Source organism: Euleptes europaea, chromosome 8, assembly GCF_029931775.1.
Source record: "Euleptes europaea isolate rEulEur1 chromosome 8, rEulEur1.hap1, whole genome shotgun sequence".
Classification (NCBI taxonomy): Eukaryota; Metazoa; Chordata; class Lepidosauria; order Squamata; family Sphaerodactylidae; genus Euleptes; species Euleptes europaea.
The window spans coordinates 32,398,343-32,419,268 of NC_079319.1; the positions used below are offsets into that span (position 1 = coordinate 32,398,343).

Below are 20,926 nucleotides of genomic sequence, written 5' to 3' on the forward strand. Positions count from 1 at the left end.
ATTACCCAGTAATATAAGTCTCCTCTGGTTTCTTCAATACACACATTTTTAAAAAGCCAGAAAAGTCTATACCTGAAGAAGAAATAACCTTTCTGCTATCAGCTTGGAGTAATAATCCCAGCTCTGCTTAAAAAAAATGAACATACAAAAAGCATCAACAGCAACCAGTTTTGGTCTATATCAAACACAACTGCACTGTGCATAACACATGAAATCTGGCCATGGTGTTTGCTGTAAACCTGCGAAATACTGTTATGATGCCCAGGCTGCCAGCTGCTTCATGTCGTCGTCATCCTCCACTCTCTTCCTTGAAGATACTGTAGCAAAGGATGAGTAAAGAACAATTCACTATAAAGAAGTAAAAAGATACGAAGCCTATGACTCAACTGGAACCCTCTCAACAGAAATGTGGACATGATGCACCTTAACCTTTAACCTTGGGGAGGGGCCGTGGCTCAGTGGTAGGGCATCTGCTTGGCATGCAGAAGGTCCCAGGTTCAATGCCCGGCATCTCCAGTTAAAGGGACTAGATAGGTAGGTGATGTGAAAGACCTTTGCCTGAGACCCTGGAGAGCCGCTGCCGGTCTGAGTAGACAATACTGACTTTGATGGACCGAGGGTCTGATTCAGTATAAGGCAGCTTCATGTGTTCAACCCAAATTCCAATGAAATCAACTGAAAGTCATACCTGCCGGTATCAAAGAGCACTTAGTACAACTAAAACCATTCAAAGAGCTTTGTTCTATGAGGTGGGCCTGGATTCATTGTCAAGAACTTAGATTTGGATACCCTTACCTGTGGCCAGTTGCTGATGTTTATGCAATGTTCCTGTGCCTCCTACCTACCAGTGCCAAACTACCAGTGCAGGTCTCTATTCATATGCCTGCCAAAGGCAAAATGCCTGTTGCCATTAAGTAGACACAATGACTTAGATCCTGCAAACTGCCAGAAGAGGACGCTAATGGTCCAGGATCTCCCCCACGTCAAACTATTTCCAAGGTAGGGATTATTTCTCTTTGGTACCTCACAAACAGGCAACTCAACACAACTAGGAACTTACCAGGTTGCGAGGGCAGCGGCATGGACGGTACACTTGGTAATCGGACATTTCTCATTTTGTTGTTGAGCTCTTCTTGCTCCAGTTCCTCCAATTCTGCCAGCAGCTCATCCTGAAAGTAAGATGGTGGCCCGTTACCATTCAAGAAATAGGGTCAGTTTTAAGAGTTTGGCACCTCTGAGTAACTGCACTGAGTCAGGGGGAGAGAAATGAACTGAGACGTTTTCCCCTGTTCCAGAGTTTCCTCTCCAAGAGAGTGTAAGCTATTGTAATTACATGTTTAGAAAAAAAACAGTACTCAGCTCTATATGCAAAAATATCAGTGTATTACAAAATAGTGGGAGACAACAGTGAAGTGCAAACAGAAACTTACAATCCTAAACACAGATTATATACACATATATGGGGATATCTTCTGTAGAGTCTAACAAGATTTCAACAAGGTCTTTAGTAACAATTGTTTGTAAAGACTAAACAATATCAAAATGCGGAAGTATCGAAAGCAAGGGAAACAGTCCCGTTTATCTTGGAAGAATGGTGTGATGAGTAAAGTTGGGAAACGTCTTCTGAAATTTTCAAAACGTTTTTCGCAGAATTATGCTTCTTCATCCTGTAATAATGAAATTCATGGCGCCATGTATTGGGCTGCTTCTGTTTTCTTTCAAAGGTTCTCTTGTTGTAATTACATAGGCTTGCATGAATCAGTTTCACATCTCCGTTTCCTTTTTTGGTTTGACATTCCATGCCTTCTAAACAGCAATCAGCATGCTCAGTCTGCCTCAGGCCATGGAGGGGGGGGAGACTACTTACAAAGTCATATTTTTCTACATATTTGGGGAGTCTCCACAGAATGCGGAAACCCTGCAACCTGGAGGTACCACACTACCCTGTACTGGCAGGCTCTCAATGATCAATTTTGCCATTGGGGAAAGAATTATATCAAGAGCATCTCTACTTATACCACTCTTGTAAACAGCCACTCACATAGTTCCAGGCAACCTGGTTGCAAAGCTTTTGTGGATGGAAAGATGGGGTTCTTTTGCTCCCTTTAGGCTTTCAACATACCACAAACATATTTGGTAGGTGTGAGAGAACAGTAGTTATTTTGTAGACTAGTAATTTAAAATGAAGGAGAGAATGTTATAAAGCATTTTGGGGGCCCGTTGGGGAGAAAATGATGTAATTAAATGATGTAATTAAACCTGCAGATAATTTACTTACAGTGTAAAAAAAAAACAACCAACCACCAATACAGCAAAGAACCATTTGTATGCTCAGGCATACAACAACTGAGAGTTTGATACCAGTTCCTTCAAGAAGTTGCCTCACCAGGTGACCACCTGGTACCCCACAGCGTCAGCAGAGACATCAGAGTACCCCAGCAACCAATCTTGCCCCCCACCTCTTGAAAGAGAAACATCTTGTTAGAGGCCAAAAGCCTCTATGGAGCACGTGCAGCTTGCCACATTTGCTTTAAGAGGGAACGGGAGTTGACCAGTTAGAGCAGCTAGAAACTTAGAGAGGTTCCTCAGTGGAACAGGCTTCCTCAGGAGGTGGTAAGTTCTCCTTCCCCAGAGGTTTTTAAGAGGTTAGATGTCCATCTGTCTGCAATGCTGATTCTATAACTTTAAGCAGATGATGGGAGGCCATCTTCTGGCCATGGAGTAGGGGTCACTGGGGGTCTGGGGGGGAGGTAGTTGTGAATTTCCTGCATTGTGCAGGGGGTTGGACTAGATGACCCTGGTGGTCCCTTCCAACTCTATGATTCTATGACACGCTCAGCCGCCCATTCCCCAGATTGCAAGACAGGAGCTGAGGTTGTGGCTCTTTAGCATACCCCATTGGGGTGGGGGATGGAGTCATGGCCTTAAGGAGGCCCCACCTGCAGCACAAACAACTTATAATCCCCCCCACACACACACAAACTGCAGGACTCTTCCTTGTTCCGTTTGAAAGAGATGAGAATGTGGGAATGACTGAGGAGCATACGGGAGCTGAATGTCAGAGTTGCATGCATCTGCTCTGGAGGCAGCCATGTATGTACAGGCAGAGTATCCCTTATTCGGACTGATCCTAAAACCAGACCCTTGGAACAAGCATGCAGACAGATCCGTGCTGCCTGCTTTCAATGTTTCCTCCCAACTAAAAACATAAAATACAGTGTACACTGCATCCTAGATGGCGACTGAAAGCCTGCCGTTGTTAGTTTGTTGTTTGTTTTCGCTCTTGTTTAACAGCAGGTACAGGTATTCTGGTAAGATAGTTTCACCTTTGCTTTCTGATGGTTCAATGTATGCAAAATTATAAAAAAATATTGTTTAAAATTACAGTCTATGGGTATGAAGTTTATATAAAACGTAAATGAATTTGGGTCCCATCCCCAAGATATGCCATTATGTATATGCAAAAATTCCAAAATATTCCAATATATGGAAAGATCTGAAATTTGGACCACTTTTGGTCCCAAGCAGTCTGGATAAGGGATAACTCCACCTGTAATATCTAATTCCACTGCAATGTAGCACAGTGTGGCGGACAGACATAGGCATAATTCACTCAACTGCACTGGTGTCTTTTAAAAAAACAGTGGGAGTATTAGCCATGAGATGGAAGTCATGCTTCAGGGGGGAAAACTCTTTTAAAATATGGACCAAACGAAAGCAAATGGGAGCCAAATTTTAGATTCATTCCGAGCACCTGGCAAAACCAGGCCACAGATTTTTACTCCATTCGTACTATTAAGCTTCCTTGGGGAGAAAACTGATCTCTGGCATGGCTCTTATTCAGAGCTATGTAGTCTGAAATCTAATTTTTCACCACTTGAACACAGACGGCTTCTTAAGTCAACTGAGGTTTGAAGAGCAAACGTGCTAAGTGCTTGGAAATGAGCTTGACAAGATTTGATCAAACACAAATAAAGAATGATATTTCAGCAGCAGCCCTGCCTCCTCCTTCGTTTGGTTGCATTACTAACCTCATCGAAATCATCGCCAACTTTTCTCGTAAGGGCTTCCGTTATCTCCTGTGCAATATCTTGCTGCTCAGTGATATCTTGCATCATGTCATCAATTTTGTCCAGATCCCTGAAGAAACAAACATCCCAATTAACCAATTTCCCTGAAGGAATTCATAGGTCATAACATGACATGGAAACAGCCCACAGTGGAAGACCTAATACTTTGCATGCAAAGATCTCAGTACAGCTGCAGTGTATGAAGGAGGAGGAGGAAGGAGGAGTTGGTTTTTATATGCTGACTTTCTCTGCCACTTAAGGAAGAATCAAACCGGCTTACAATCACCTTCTCTTCCCCTCCCCACAACAGACACCCTGTGAGGTAGGTGGGGCTGAGACAGTGTGACTAGCCCAAGGTCACCTAGCTGGCTTCATGTATAGGAGTGGGGAAACCAACCCAGTTTGCCAGATTAGCCTCCGCTGCTCATGTGGAGGGGTGGGGAATCAAACCCAGTTCTCCAGATCAGACTCCACCGCTCAAAACCACTGCTCTTAACCACTACACCACGCTGACTCCTGTAGGCTTAAAGCACAGCCTTCAATGAACTATGTCCCAGGTCATCCAGAAATAAAGCTGTTAACAGTCTAGAGAAAAAAAATGTCCTATCCCCTTAACAGAGGCTTAATGGGATATTTATATTGTCTCCATGCCATGAAACATTTCAGCTGCCAATTTCTATTGAAGGACAGGGCATTATTCTCCAGGCCTGTTGACAACCCTATTCAAAGGATGAACCAAGGTTGGTAATCAGCTGGAGGCCTACCAGCATTGGGGAAGATCATTAGTGACGTAGTGAGATTTTCAGCATTGCTCTGACATAATTCCAGGCACAACCCAGAAGTAATGTCATCACGTTACCTTAGCATTCGACCCAAACTCTTAGAGCTTGGGCTGAACGAATGCTAGCGAGTCATTCCCATATGATGATGTCACTTCTGGGTTATGCCAAATAGTCATCACTGCATTTCTGTCACAGGCAATTTTCTCCTCCATCTCCCCACACCAGCCCACTGAGTAAAGGAAGAGGACTACCAGTGGGAAGTCTGCCATTCTGGGAGACCTAGTACAGGAGCGAACCAATATAATGAAGTGCAAAAAATATTTTTATGAGCTACTGTGTCTAACAATTACGCACAAACAATTACACATACATATTAACAAGAAATCTTATACATCAACTATACAACCCATCTCATGGACAGTAAGACAAGGAATATATCTGAACAAGAGTGCAATGTCTCTCACTGTATGTACATCAATCTTCTGTATAAGTATCATACAGGTAAATGAGTAGTTCTGACAATAATAGGTTCAAGGAGGATTTGCTTCAAGGAAGATACGGCCGTTTCAAATTCTTTGGATTCTTCATCAGTCTTTCAAGCATATTCCTCTGTTATTGCACATCCATAGTAATCAATTTCAAAGTGCTGCATGCATAACAGATCCCACGAAGGGTATGGTTACCCTTCGTGGGATCTGTTATGCATGCAGCACTTTGAAATTGATTACTATGGATGTGCAATAACAGAGGAATATGCTTGAAAGACTGATGAAGAATCCAAAGAATTTGAAACGGCCGTATCTTCCTTGAAGCAAATCCTCCTTGAACCTATTATTGTCAGAACTACTCATTTACCTGTATGATACTTATACAGAAGATTGATGTACATACAGTGAGAGACATTGCACTCTTGTTCAGATATATTCCTTGTCTTACTGTCCATGAGATGGGTTGTATAGTTGATGTATAAGATTTCTTGTTAATATGTATGTGTAATTGTTTGTGCGTAATTGTTAGACACAGTAGCTCATAAAAATATTTTTTGCACTTCATTATATTGGTTCGCTCCTGTACTAGTTTCCTCATCGGTTGATAATAGTACAGTGGTGTCTATTTTCTCCCCCAATTCTGGGAGACCTGGCAGCCTTAGGATGATCTGAACGTGGGACATGAAATAAAATATTGAAGCCCTGCTAATGGCAGACATAGTGAACATAACCAATGGGTACCTTGAATTGAACTGGCCCCTAGCAAAAGCCAGCCTTAATAGGAAAAATGAAACTGCTTTTGCAAGGGACTGAATTCCAGCACTTCCTTAAAAGAAAAGCTGGACAGGCCAATAGCACCCATGGCTACAATCCACAGTGCTACCACAATATCAGAGGACCTAGCCAAAAAGGAAGCCAAACTCTAACAATAGCCAAAGAATGTGGCCATAATGACAAAAGGCTATTTCCTAAAATAAAATAAAAAATTGACTCCTTCCACTTACATATTTTCATGTACTTTTTTCATTGCTTGGGCAGCATAGCCCATGTTCTTGAACACTTCGGTGTTTGTGTAGGAATTTTCAAGTGCTTCGCGCTGGAATTCAATGGTGGAAAGCGTCCCATCAATTTGGCTCAACTGTTTCTCGTATCTCTTTTTTCTCTTCAGTGCTTGCAGTGCCGCTGTTTGTAAGCAAGGAGAAGACGTCAGCTATGTATCATTTCATATTGTAATAGAAAGGCAGATGCTTCCTATATTTAGCACTGAACAAGGAAGGAAGCAGGCAAGATGGTAAACCCTGAAGGGTAAATGAAGGAGGCCTAGAAATCTCTCAGGCTCTTATGAGGGTCCTCTCTTAATTGTCCTAAAGAACCACCTGAATCTGAATTTGTATTCCATACATGTGCAAATTGGCACAGAAAATTCCATCCCAGGGTCCTTTTGGCTCAGGTAAACAGTATGGGGAAGGTGGGAGCCCTTCCTCCCTCTCACCTAGAGTTGGCAACTCTAGCTTGGGAAATTCCTGGCAATTTTGGTGTGGAGCCTGGGAAGGGGAAGGACCTTAGCAAGAAGATGATCCCATCGAGTCTTCCTCTGAAACTGCTATTCCCTGCTGCCCAAGGACAAAAATTGAAAAACCCAATTGAATGCACACAAATCTTTCATAAAATCATAGAATCATAGAGTTGGATGGGACCATACAGGCCATCTAGTCCAACCTCCTGCTCAATGCAGATTAGCCTAAAGCATCCCTTACATGTAATATCCATTACATTTCTATTCCATTCCCACCCTCCATCCAACGAGTTCAAGGGTCCATGGTACCTGACACCCCCGCTTTGCCCTCAGGATTACTTTGCCCAAGGTCATCCAGTGAGAGTGTGGATTGTCCCAGTCCAACACTGTAACTGCTATACCACACTGTCTCCCATTACAACATATCAGAAATCCTAGGCTCTTCATGGTACCATAAGTCTCACAAACTAACACCGTTCCCAGAACTGGTCAAACATGACAAAGCTAGTCGCTCAGTGCGATTTGCTAGAATCAGTGTGGATTCAGCAGCACTAAAAAAAGTTCCACTTCCAATAACATAATTCAAATCAATGTAACTATGGGGCAGAGGAGATACACTGCATGGCATCCAATTATGCTCAGACTCTTAAATCTGTCCTTCTTGCGGTAATTTACTCCCATACTTAAGGCCTACACCCCACGAGAACATATTCAATCTCATGTCTTCATTTAAATTTCCTGTCTATAACATCTCTCAATCCAGACTCTGCAGCACAAACAGGCTTCTTGCACATCAGTAAAATAAAGCAAACCACTGCCGAATGCATACATGCCCTGACTACAGTGCAAAGGCCAGTCATTTCCAAGTGCTTGGATTCAGCAAGCTGTGCGTTGCCCCCGCTAAATTTAGAAACACATACTTGAAATGTAGACGATTATGGCTGTTCCTAACAGGCCGCCGAAAAGATGACAAAGTGCTCAACTGCAACCATCGTCCTCTCATCTTGCAAACAACCAGTGGTGCGGCAGGTAAATAACAACCTTGTATTGAGCCAAAAAGGTGTTGACCGGCAGCAGCACAAAAGCCACGGATAGAGGGAGCTCTCAGGAACAAAGCAGCCATACTCTGAGGACTCTATAAACTTCAAGATCCACCCAGTCTTGTTTGACTGGCTGGGCCACTGCAAGGCGTTCCAGGTACACATCATGAACCTCACTTCAACACCTTACGTCATTGGAAATGCACATTTTTAGTAAGAGCGAGGCCACTCTCTCTGATTTTTATCCTGAATCTAGACAGATTTTAAAAAACACACACATTTTTTTGATGCACATAAAAGATTGTCCTTCGTTTAGGAAAACTTAATATTGTTCGGCATTAATACAGTAACAACAAGAGTTTGGCAGTCTCAGAACGCATCCTTAATTACCAACCAAATTAATAAAATTATATCCCATATTGTTTTAGGTATGCCACCTGTATTCCTTAAATTCAAGGCAGCAAAAAAAAGAGAGCCCCTTAGGGTCAGAAATATGCTTGCTTGGTAGCACACTTGTGGGGTCGGAGCTAGTTCTCTCATGGCCAGTGAGGAATCTTTGAGTAGCAGTCGTTGAAGCAAGAGGACATTTTCTGTCATAAACCCCAGTACCATTATAACCTTTTTTAAAGTTCTTCTGTTCATTCGATCTTGTTTTCTGTTGTTCTAATTAGACACCTAAATATTTAGATGTGATATATCCACACAACAACCACCTTAGAGGTAGGTTTGGCTGAGAGTGTGTGACTGGCACAAGGTTGCACAACAGAGTAAGGATTTGAACCTGGGTGGCCTGCATGATCAGATTCTAGTCCAACACTCCAACTCGAGGCTCCCCAATGTGGTGCCCATGGTTGCCATGGGGCCATCCAGTACTTCCATTGGTGCCCGCCAAGCTTGTCAGAAAGTGGGTGAGGCCATTGTAAGGAAGGGCTTGTCATAGAAAAAGAGTTGGTTTTTATATGCCGACCTTCTCTACAACTTAAGGAAGACTCAAACCATCTTACAATCACCTTCCCTTCCCCTCCCCACTAGAGACACCCTGTGAGGTAGGTGGGGCTGAGTGTGACTAACCCAAGGTCACCCAGCTGGCTTCATGTGGAGGAGTGGGGAAACCAACCTGGTTCACCAGATTAGCGTCCGCTGCTCATGTGGAGGAGTGGGGAATCAAACCCGGTTCTCCAGATCAGACTCCATCGTTCCAAACCACCGCTCTTAACCACTACATCACGCTGGCTGAAATGAAAGGGTTTTCCACTGGAGGGTCAGGGGGACCGGTAAGCACCGGGGCTTTCCTTAGTCAGTGTGTGACTCTATTTTTCCTTCAGGCTTTCCTTCTTCCCTGGAGGTATGAGGAGGGAGGTATTCCATTTAGGCCCACCTCCTATGGCAGCTAGGGTTGCCTGGTCACCCCTGGCAACCATGAGGAGGCAGGGAGGACTTACCAGGTGGTGGGATCCCTCTGACACACTGACATCACCAGTGACGTGCTGACATCTCTTCCTGTGCGCACCAGAAGTCATGTCAGTACATTACTAGCAAGCCAGTGACGTTCTAGCATTTGGGCAAAACTCTATGGCTTAACCATCGAATTTTGCCCAAATACCAAAGTGCCCCAGCATCCCCCAGCAGTGCACTGATGTCACTCAGGTCAGGATGCTGATGTCTTCCCCATTTTGGTGCCATTCCCCCCTCCATTGGTCAGGTGAGCATCACGGGGGAGTGCCCCCTGGGGGCAGGAGATCCCTCATCCCCAGCAGGGGCATGTCAACCCTAATGGCAGCCATTTTGGGGTGGTGCTCACCACCCCCTCTCAAAACTCCAAATGTACTCACAGGCTCAAGAAAGTCGGGTGCCCCTACTCTAACTTCAACACCACACTGGCTTGCCAACCAGAAGCAATGATCAGGCAGAAAGGTGGCTTATGCATGCATCAAATCAATCAGGATGTACACAGAAATAATCGGAATTGTTAAAACTTGTAGGCTCTTCAGCCTCAATGTGTAATGCATTGTTACTTGTAAGTAAATTCCACCACCTCATTTAAACAAGATGAAGTTGTCAGGAACCACCATAGCCCTTGCCCAAGGGATCCTCCCTGGCAAATTGTGGTTGAAGGTGAAAAGGAGTTCCCATTTTGCAGGCCATTCACATCTTTCCTTTCAGAGCAGCCACACGGAACCACAGTGATGAGTTGTTGTTTTTTGCTATCTTTTCCTACTACCAGGATCCTTGATTTGAATAGGATGGGGGCTTATTTTTAAACTAAAACAATCGGGGTGCTGCTAAACCCTGGACACATACAATCCCTGTGCTGGGTTCCTGCATTTCAGCATGTTTTTCCAGCATTTTGTCTGATTGGAGCCTTAGCAAGGAGCCTTTAAACAACAGCATTTGTTCGTTCAGTACATGCAGGTTTGTATTCATTTGCTGCACTGTCAACATTCCTTAATCATGAGGCTGTATTGTAGAGAATATGAACTTACTTCACAGGCACTCATAAAGACTTGGAAGAAGAAGACTGGAAGAAGATTTCCATTCCAAAGAGTTCAGAAAAAGAAGAGGGCCAGTTAAGAGTCAAAGAGTAATCTGAGGAAATAAACATAATACCACAGGTCATGTAATCTCAAGACTGCTATTATTCTTACTTCAGAACTATGATAGAGAAGCACCTAAGCTCTTGACTAGAGTTCTGTGGAGACTTGTGTTAAGGTAAGTACCCATTATGTACATTCCTGTTGTAATCTAAAATAAAGGGAAAAAAAGATTTCCCTAAGAGAATGGAGATAAAGCAAGCGTAAAGCCTACAAGGCATGCCACAGTTGCTGACACATGCATTGCTCAAATTCAGAGCTAGAAGCCAAATAAAATTTGCAGTACTCTCTACTAATGTCTCCAAGTATCAAAACACTATTTATTTCAGCAATGCACAATGATCACTGCATGTGTAATATCTGCAGGCGTAGACTGCATTCTCTTTCTTTTACAGTTTTTAAAAAGTGGGCATGCAAAATATTCATCACGTGCAATTAGTGCAGATGAACACGGGGTGCCGCCTAGGCCTGCTGCTCCTTGCCACTTTTCACCACCTATCCCACCTAGGGACAGCTTGGGAACCCCACTGGGCATGCACAGCTCCGAACACTCTCTTTAAAGTTGGAGCATTAGGTGGTCCAACTCCTAGACAGAGGTGGTGGGTGGGTGAGGGGCTAAGACCTAGAAGCAGCAAGGCTTGGGTTGGAGGAGGAAGCGAGGCGATGACTGTTGTCCTTCCAGGGTTGACATCTCTGGCTTGGGAAATTCCTGGAGATTTGGGAATGGTTCCCAGGGAATAGGGTTACCAGCCTCCAGGGGGAATGTGGAGTTCTCCCAGAATTACAATTGATCTCCAGACTCAAGAGATCAGTTCCCCACAAGAAATGACAGCTTTCAAGAGTGGACTCCACGGCGATACATCCCTGCTGAGCTCACTGCCTCTCCAAACTCCACCCTCCCCAGACTACACCCCCAACTTTCCAGGAAGTTCCAAACTCAGAGCTGGGAAATTATCCAACCTACCTGAAAAGGCAGTGGTAAGGTGTCAGCTCTGGAACAGGGAGAAGTGTACCGATGTCATGCCAGCACACGATGACATTTCCAACAGAAAACAGAAGTGACATTATGACGTTTGTGGAGGATGCTCCAGGCGTCAGCCAAAACTAAAGTGTCCCCCACAACATCATAACACCACTTCCAGTTTTCACTGGAAAACTATGCTGGCGTGCATCTCCTGTATCCCCACTTTTCTCCCCAAATTAAGGGTACTACGTAGAAAGCCTATCATATCAAATAAAACACAATAATACCAATATACATATACATGAAAGAATATTGTTGAAGCTCATAACTTGTGGAATAAAGAGGTCTCTTTCCCTGTAAGGAGAACATATTTTGCAGATGCAGTGAGAATATGCAAATCTCAGGGCTTCCTTTACTTTTTTTAGTATGAAAATTCAACCCAGGTAGGGGCAGCCAGGTTGTCCATCCTTGACCTTTGTTCCTTACCACCCTCAATAGGGTGGTGGAGGGATTGGGCGGTGTGTGTGTGTGTGTGTGTGTGTGTGTGTGTGTGTGTGTGTGTGTGAGAAACAGCCTCTGGTGATGCCATGACATCCCTTCCAGCTGCATAACCAGAAATAACATCACAGTGCTGTGGGACGCTGAAGGATTCACCCAAAATTTGAAGGTTGTTACAATAGAGTTTTGGGTGAACCCTAGAGTGCCTCACAATGAGGTGATGTTACTTCCATTTATGCAGCAGCATCATGGGATGCCAATTTGGTACGTCTCTTTCGTCCTCTTCCCCCCGCCCCCCAGTCCTTGCCAGGGCTCTAGTGCTGGCAAACTCTACAACCAACATAGATTAACTGCACTTCATGAATAAAAAACAAATGCTGTCTAATATGTGTTCAAATTCTCAAGAACTGTTCATCAAGAAAATAAAGAAGGTCAGAGATCAGTTCCCCTGGATAAAATGGCTCCTTTGGAGGATGGACTCTATGGCACTGCACCCCACTGAGGTCCATCATCCCAAGCCCTGCGCTCCCAGACTCCACCTCCAAATCGCCAGAAATTTCCATCCCAGATCTGGCAATCCTATAACATGGAGCATTCTGTAGTGCTGTGGTAATAGCAAGTGCCTCACAGACACTGATATACATACTCCTCACTTAACAAATGTGGTAAGTTCTAAGGACAACACTGGCCAGGTTTGGTTTCCTTTGGCTTAGAGTAGTAGACTTCTCATGACCTTTCAAACAATTTGACAAATTTCTGTGCTCAACAAAGAATTATATATTTATTGCAAAACTTCTGAAAGAAAAATACTTGGGTTGCTGCAGTCAGCTTTTTAAAATATCAATTGTTTTCGGCATGGCAATCTCCTTTGTGCAAAAGATTATGATGCCACAATTAACTGAACAAATCCTGCAAAAATTACATTAAATGCTTAAATTCGGTAGTGTTGGCATCTGCCAGAATGCACTACTACTGAAAATGAGGCCATATGCAATACAGCTAGGATTGCCAGCTCCAGGTTGGGAAAGACCGGCAGATTTTGGGGGTGGAGCCTGAGGAGGGACTTCAATGCTATAGAGTCCAATTGCCAAAGAGGCCATTTTCTCCAGGGGAACTGATCTTTATCTCCTGGAGATCAGTTGTAATAGCGGGAGATCTCCAGCCACCACCTGGAGGTTGGAAAAGATCCAAACAGCACTACAAAGTAATATCAACACAAGATAAATTTATAAAGGTGCAGGTAAGTGCAAGGAGTGAACATATGTACAGAAATTAAGGGAAACACAATCAGGATTTTTTTGCAATTAGCATAAATAGTCCAGCAAGATATGCAAAATGACAAAAGAAATTGTCCAATGGATCACATAAAAACAATATAGCTGTCCATGAAAGACTTTCCTTTACTTCTCGGTAGCTGGACACAAAATGTCAAGAATGAGGACCACAGCGAGGAGGTGCCAGAAGAGGTGCCCGGACGTGTCGTCTAGATCATGCACACGTTTCGCACATGGCTTCATCAGCTACACATATCAGAAAAGTTTATAACAATCATATCAATTTCAAAGAGGGACCGAGAGGATTTCTGTATAGGTCTCCAAAGCATATAATGAAAATTCATTATATGCTTTGGAGACCTATACAGAAATCCTCTCGGTCCCTCTTTGAAATTGATATGATTGTTATAAACTTTTCTGATATGTGTAGCTGATGAAGCCATGTGCGAAACGTGTGCATGATCTAGACGACACGTCCGGGCACCTCTTCTGGCACCTCCTCGCTGTGGTCCTCATTCTTGACATTTTGTGTCCAGCTACCGAGAAGTAAAGGAAAGTCTTTCATGGATAGCTATATTGTTTTTATGTGATCCATTGGACAATTTCTTTTGTCATTTTGCATATCTTGCTGGACTATTTATGCTAATTGCAAAAAAATCCTGATTGTGTTTCCCTTAATTTCTGTACATATGTTCACTCCTTGCACTTACCTGCACCTTTATAAATTTATCTTGTGTTGATATTACTTTGTAGTGCTGTTTGGATCTTTTCCATCATCTATACAGCACTGAGCCTTCATTCTCTCCAGGACCACCTGGAGGTTGGCAACCCTAAACATAGCCCATTGCTGAAACTTTACCTATTTGTACAGGGCATGGCAAAATTTAAGAGAGAAAACTAGAATGGGCTGAAGACTCATGGACATGGGAGCCAAAATATACTGAATGGACATATTTGATCCACAAAGAAAGCCAGATCTGTAATACAGTTATTTATTTGATTTCTAGGCCGCTCTTTCCTTGCCAAGGCCAGACTCAGAGCGGCTCTAGTTACATTTAGAGCTGTACATACTGTGTGCTTAAACACACGCATAAAAATCCTATGCCAATAAACGCACCTTTCCCCTTATATCTCAGCAATGGGAAGGGATAAGGGCTTTTTAAAAATTAAAGCTGGAAATTCAGAGAACGGGCAGTTCATGGCAAAAGATTGTTATTAACAATTTTATTTAAAACCCTAAAAAAGCCTTCTGGTAGTCCAATGGAGGGAAATGGCACCTGATAGAATAAACTGCACACAAAACTCCCATATGGATGCCTCTGCATTCACAGTAGCAATAACAGGGAAATAGAATCCTCATCGTGTTATTTTGGCTGCAGTTGACTAGCACAGCTACACTTCTGGTATATTGTTGTGGCCACTGTAACAAGCTAGTTATGACGGTCAGCACAACATACAGAAACCTCAGTTTGTCACAGACTTCAGAGACCCAATTGCATGGTTTGCATTAAGAAATTTAAAAGTTTTTCCTTTCATTTTTTTTAAAGTAAAGTTAACAAGCCGTTCCCTAGAAGGTGAAAGCAACTGCATAAGTAATAAGATTTTCCCAGCCAGCCAGCCAGCCCAGATCACTTCAGCCTTGATGCAAGGTTCTTGAAACCAGGCTTCTAGGCTTGTGCTGTGCTAACATGAAACTCTTGCATCACTGCCCAAATGTAAACAACAAAGCCATCACAATAGCCAGATCATACACATGGAATGCTGAGACATCACCAGGAGATGTACACAAGAGAACATGAGCAGTCCGGGCATTTTAAAGACGCATCAGCAGCTGCCAGAACTAGTTACCCCACATTTTCCTAGAGTTCACACCATCAGCTTGTCACAGTCCTTTTGGGAGACTACAATGGTTATGTATTCTCTGAGCAAGAATAAATATTTTCTGTTAACAGATTCATTCCTCCCCAATAATGGGGCTGGACTAGTGTCAGAGGCAAACCATATTTAGTAATCAGTAGGGAGGATGTTAAGCATGGTTTAGTGGTTAAGAGCGGCAGACTATAGAGAACTGGGTTCGATTCCCTACTCCTCCACGTGAAGCCTGCTGGGTGACCTTAAGCCAGTCACAGTTCTCTCAGAACTCAGCCCACCTGGAGGCCGGCAATGGCAATCCACCTCTGAACATCTCTTGCCTTGAAAACCTCACAGGGTCACCATAAGTCGGCTGCGGCTTGACGGCACTTTACACATACGCAGGGAGGATATTGCCAAGTCAAACATTTTGCTCAAATATTTTAACTTCTTTCCACCCACCCCAATGACTCAAGCAGCATGGGTACAACCATGGTCCATTTTGGGGATTAGAATGGTTCTGTATTTTCTGAGCACTCCAAGAATATATTTTTTTCAGTTAGTGGATACATTCCTCCCCAATAATGTGGCTAGACTAGCCACCAGATAGTGCCCTATTGCCAATGCCATCCCCTTGGGCCCAGGCAGTGCAGACGTGTGTAGAGCACACTTTCCCTCCCTGGTCATTCATGACTTAGATAAGGGCAGCTTGGGTATAGGTCTGGGAAGATTGAGTGTGTGTGTCCCTCTCCGTTGCCCATTCTGCTACCTTGGACACAGGTAGCATGGGTCTGGGAAGCTTGTACCTCATCAACTACAGCACTGCTTTGGATCCCCCCACACGCACACAGCTGTAGCTCTGGGAAGCAAGAACAGCCTCCCCCGATCACCCACGCTTATTCCCTTGTCCCCAGACAGCACTGGCTTGGGTCAGGAAAGCGCACATTCCCCCTCCCCCACCCCCAACCATGCTGCTATGAGCAGGGAGACAGTGTAGCTCACAGACGTGAACCCGGGCAGTGTAGGAGTGGGTCTAGGAGGCACGTGCCACCCTGCCATCACCCATACTGCTGCCTTGGTTGCTGGTCTGGGTGACACCTGTCCCGGTCGCTCATCTAGTTGGCAGCAGGGGCAAGGCGAGCTTCAGAAGGAGGGCTGGTAGAGTTCACCATCTTATATCTAGTCCTAAGCACCCCTGGCTAATGTAGCACACCGAGTGGCTACTTCAGTCACTTTAGCGTCCCTGAACCAGGATTAATGATGCTTCAGCGCCCACACCATTCTGTGGATGTTGCTTTTATTTAACATGTTAATTCTTTGGAGATAGTGTGCTTCCCTCCTTTATAAAATCCATTTTCGAAGCTCCCATGCAATAGTTCCTTTAAAGGGAGAGGTAGCCACAGCCACTGGGATTCCCACCAAGTGATCTGCTGCCATTTTCATTGTTTACAAACTATCTACGCTCCTGTGCTGAAGTGTGCATTGAAGGTTTAAATGAAGACTGGGGGGTGAGACAGCTTAGCTCTATCCTGTCCCCCACTGCCTATTACAGGCAAGCATCGTGGGCAGCATCGCGAAAAGGCTACTACAGGCTTCAGCAGGCTGCGTAGAAAGAGGTCCAACAAAAACTTCATTATTCAACTGAGAAATCTGAAGGCTGCTTCCCTATTTTAAAGGCTGCTCCCAAAGAAAACATAGATGTTAACATGGCTCTCCTCTAGCTCCTTTTCTCATTGGCACAATAAAAGACTTCTTATCTCTAGCATGCACACCCAAATCAATTTCCTGTATCCCATTTCCTAGGGAAAAAAACCTTGTGAAGTCTCCTCAGATTTGGACTCTTCCTTCCCACATCTGCAGCAGTACATTCAAAAGTTGTCCTACTATTAACGACTTAATTACTTAACTGATGGTTGAAGAAAAGATAAAATGTAGGGATTGTTCCAGTTACTTTTACATGCATGCAAGAACAGAGTATAATTTTTCAGCACTGCCTGTACCACCTCTGGATCCCACCAGACACACACACACCCTTGTCTTAGACATGTACAGCATGATTTACCACCAATATTTATGGCATGCTCTTCTAAGTACTGTGCTGCCACAGCACTTACAATGGAAACACTATGCAGATGATGTACAGACTTGGGTATGGTGCAGGGATAAGTTTCCTGAGATTAAGGGGGTTACCGCACTTTGTATTCCCAGTAATGTATTAAGAGTTTGAAAATGTTATAAAAAACATCGCTTTAAAAGGGTTTTTGGATACCACGGCTAATAAATGGTTGGAAGACGTCTTCACAGTTAAAGGGGCCAAACAAAGTGCAAACAGTATTTTTATAACGTTTTCAAACTCTTAATACATCGCTGGGAATACAAGTGCAGTAACCCCTAAGTCTAATAAGGCCAGCCCTCTTTCCTCAGCATTTGGTTCCCCCTTGTCCACCGGTACAACACCATACGTGGCTGGGTCCTAACCTGTGCTAACAACATTTCACAAAGCTGCGGTGGAAATAAATCCAGACAAATATTTAGGACATCATAAAAAGGGAGTGCTTCCCACACAGGCAAAGTGAAATGGACAAAGGGGGACATAGCCCAATTCTGTGCATATTTACTCAGAATTAAGCCACGTTGGATGCGTCAAGATTTACACCTAAGGAAGTGTAAAGAGAGCCTTGCTATGCAATCCTAGGTACATTTATTAAGCCCTGCTGTATTTAGTTTATGCTGACTCCCAGATAAAGCAATAAGGAGTTTCAGTTTTCTAGCCAACATACAAGTTAAAGATAGAACATGAGCACCTTCACCAAGCAGAAAACCATTCTCATATTGTACTCTTAGGTAAATTTAGAACACACCTACATGACTTTATGCAGAAACTTTTATTGGTTAACTAGGGTGGGTCTCCAACCATGAAGCCTTAAACAGATTCACTCCTTTCTACATCCACTGAAGGCAATGGATGTAGAAGGGTGCAACTCTGTTTAGGACTGCACTGCAAATGCAAACACATCACAACCAGCACACACAGATCTACATCTAGATTAGCTCTACATCAACCCTAAAATGTAACAGTCTGAAGACTGAAAACAAATCCATTTGGAGAAGACGGTGACTTAAACCACATAATGCTCTTCAGTTTATGTTTAAACAGAATAAGTTTTATACATAAAGTATTTTCTCTGTATTTTACAATGACAATGAAATGTGCAGCATTAAGGTCGAAAACACATGAGATTCTTTAAGGCAGTAAGAAAGCTATATTTTAATTCATTTACTCAGGATATTTCTATCATGCCAGTGCGAGTCACACCTGACTCGAGGGCACCTGCATCCTGGTCTTCAGGTTATTTGCAAACCCTGACTAGTTTAGCCTGGACAGAAACATAACAGCAGAATGTGTAAGTAATGTGATTTGTATTCATATGCCTCACACTAATTAACAGTATCATGTTCCTTTTAGTCTTTAAAGTGATCTAGTTCGAGAAACTTTAAAGAAGAATTCATAGTGTAGTTCTTTTGCAGTAGTAATTTATTAAAAAGCAAGCAAGGCACAACCTGCCAGATTCCTAATGGGTATAAGGTTCACAGTATTATACAAGCAGGAAACAAGGGCTGTAAACAGAGTCAGTCCATGGGAACGGATATTGTAAAAATAATGGAGTCTTCTGTTGGGGACTGTGGGCGGAAAGCATAGGTAAGAGTCCTTTTGTTGAAACAAAAAGGATTTTCATGTAATACTGTGATCACATGTTAGGCTCACAAACATCGGGGGCTTGCTTTGGGTATATGGGGGGGGGGAGCCGTTGCCCAAAAGGCCTCCAAGTTCACCTACATGGATTGAAAAGTCCACCCGCACAGTCACCGCACATGATGAACTCAGGTTTACTTGCTTTTTTTTTTTTTTTACATTCTTTGACAAGCAGGGCCGTTCTTTCAACTTCACAGAGAGAGTCATTCCGACAGAGAAAATGTCCCACATCTGGACAACTGGGGTAAACTCTGATGAGCGATAATTCACAGTGGGTTGCCGGGTTAGTCTGTCTGCAGTAGCAGAAAAGGGCAAGAGCCCAGTAGCACCTTAAAGACTCATGAAAATGTTTCCTGGCAGGGTATGAGCTTTTGTGAGCCACAGAGTCTGTCTGCAGTAGTAGAAAAGGGCAAGAGTCCAGTAGCACCTTAAAGACTCACAAGAATATTTCCTGGCAGGGTATGAGCTTTTGTGAGCCATAGCTCACGCTGTGGCTCACGAAAGCTCATACCCTGCCAGGAAATATTTTTGTGAGTCTTTAAGTTGCTACTGGACTTTTGCCCTTTTCCACTTCTGATGAGCGAGACATGCCACCCATGCGCAGAAATCCAGGGTTCAGCATTTTGGCACCGACGGCAGATCTGGAGCGGGACTTCCCAGCCCCCAGTTGACTGGAGAAGGCCCTGGCAAACCACCCCATGAACAAAGTCTGCCTTGGAAACGTCGGGATGCGACATCACCCCATGGGTCAGGAATGACCCGGTGCTTGCACAGGGGACCTTTACCTTTAATAAAAGAGAAAGAGAATGAGGACACTCTTTGCACATCGACAAAAACCTCTGCCACTGAAAAAAAAAAGAGTGGTTTGGAGCCAGTAAAAAAAAACACACCATCTCATATTTCACTATGGGGTGTGACTTTTGAAGGGGCAGATTCTGTCTCAATTATAGGGCAAGTGGCCAGGCTCAATCCGGACTCACCCCGCTTGTCTCTGGTGCCGTGTTTCTTGGCCACGGCCAGCTCCTTTTGGATCCTGGCTTCCAGGTACTCCTGCTTCTTGGTCAGCATCTCCTCCGTCTCCCGCAGGCGGGCCAAGGCCTCCTGGGGCGTGGGCCCCCCCTTGCCTTTGCCCTTGGAGTAGCCGCCGCCGCCGCCCTTGAAAAACTTGTGGATCTTGCTCATCTTGGCCCCGGTCGCGAGTTCGGTCCCCCCCACCCCGCGGCAAAGGATCCCGTCCGAGGCAGGGCCGAGCAAGGAAAGCCGCCCAGCTGGCGCGGCCCCAAACTCTCTCCCGGGGCTCAGCTCAAAGCCGGGAGCGGCGCGGGCGGCATTGCGTCCGTCCCTCCGGCCGCGAAACTCCTGCAGGGAAGGAAGGAAGCGGCTGGTGCGGAGGCGGATCACGTGACTGGCACGCACCTGCCGCAGGTGTGGCTACCTGAGGAATGTGCTCGGCCGGTCGGAGCCGCTTCGGGAGCGCGCTCTGCACATGCCCAGGTGCACGATCCTTTTGCAGAAACCTCCGCCTCGCCTTTCTGGGGCCATTGAGGCACCGGTGGTTTCGCCTCGGATGCGCCGCTCTCCAGATGCGGATTTTCCCCATCTGAATTTTCCAGACTCAAAAAAAAAAAATGACCCCCCCCCCCCCACTGCAGTTTTGAGAATTTGGATGGGGGAAATGTGCATCTTTTTTTGACCAGGATCTTTTTTGTTCGGGGCAGGGACCCCAAGGTTCAAAATAAAAATTCCGAGAATTTGAAAATAAACTTCAATCATAACTGTTGGTTAAACATTAAACTTAGAATAATATTTGAATATATATTTTTATAATGGAGAACTTTTAATTGAAAATATTAATTAATTTTTAACTTTGTTTCGCTGACCTTAATTTAGTTCTCGCGGACCCCTGGGGGTCCACAGAACCAGTGGCAAAACCTCCCATGCATCAATGGTCTGGGAGTCAGGGAGCACTCGATAGAGCCAAGTCAAGGCTAAAAGGGAGACTAATAAAATTGATTAATGAGTCCTTCTCTTGGAGAGTTAAACGCTGGAAGAGCGAGGCCTTAAAATTGTCAGGAAATCACCACCTCTGGCTGGAACT

General features: G+C 44.3%; 1 protein-coding gene across 1 annotated transcript; it reads right to left on the reverse strand.

Annotated features, from left to right (window-relative positions):
• Positions 1–233: 233 nt before the first annotated feature.
• CHMP4C (charged multivesicular body protein 4C) lies at positions 234–20,010 on the reverse strand. The gene is made up of 5 exons (XM_056854576.1): positions 19,809–20,010; positions 6,345–6,522; positions 4,032–4,140; positions 1,061–1,169; positions 234–317 (listed from the first exon to the last, which is right to left on the reverse strand). The coding sequence occupies exons 1-5, from the start codon at positions 20,008–20,010 to the stop codon at positions 253–255; spliced, it is 663 nt and encodes a 220-aa protein (XP_056710554.1). The 3' UTR covers positions 234–252.
• Positions 20,011–20,926: the final 916 nt, after the last annotated feature.

Excerpts from the sequence above, each read along its gene's own strand:
- CHMP4C (XM_056854576.1), bottom strand. The coding sequence starts at position 20,010 with ATGAGCAAGATCCACAAGTTTTTCAAGGGCGGCGGCGGCGGCTACTCC. Across the intron at positions 4,141-6,344 it reads AAAAAAGTACATGAAAATAT|GGATCTGGACAAAATTGATG; the intron begins GTAAGTGGAAGG and ends TTGTTTCTTCAG. Across the intron at positions 318-1,060 it reads GCCGCTGCCCTCGCAACCTG|TATCTTCAAGGAAGAGAGTG; the intron begins GTAAGTTCCTAG and ends CCTTTGCTACAG.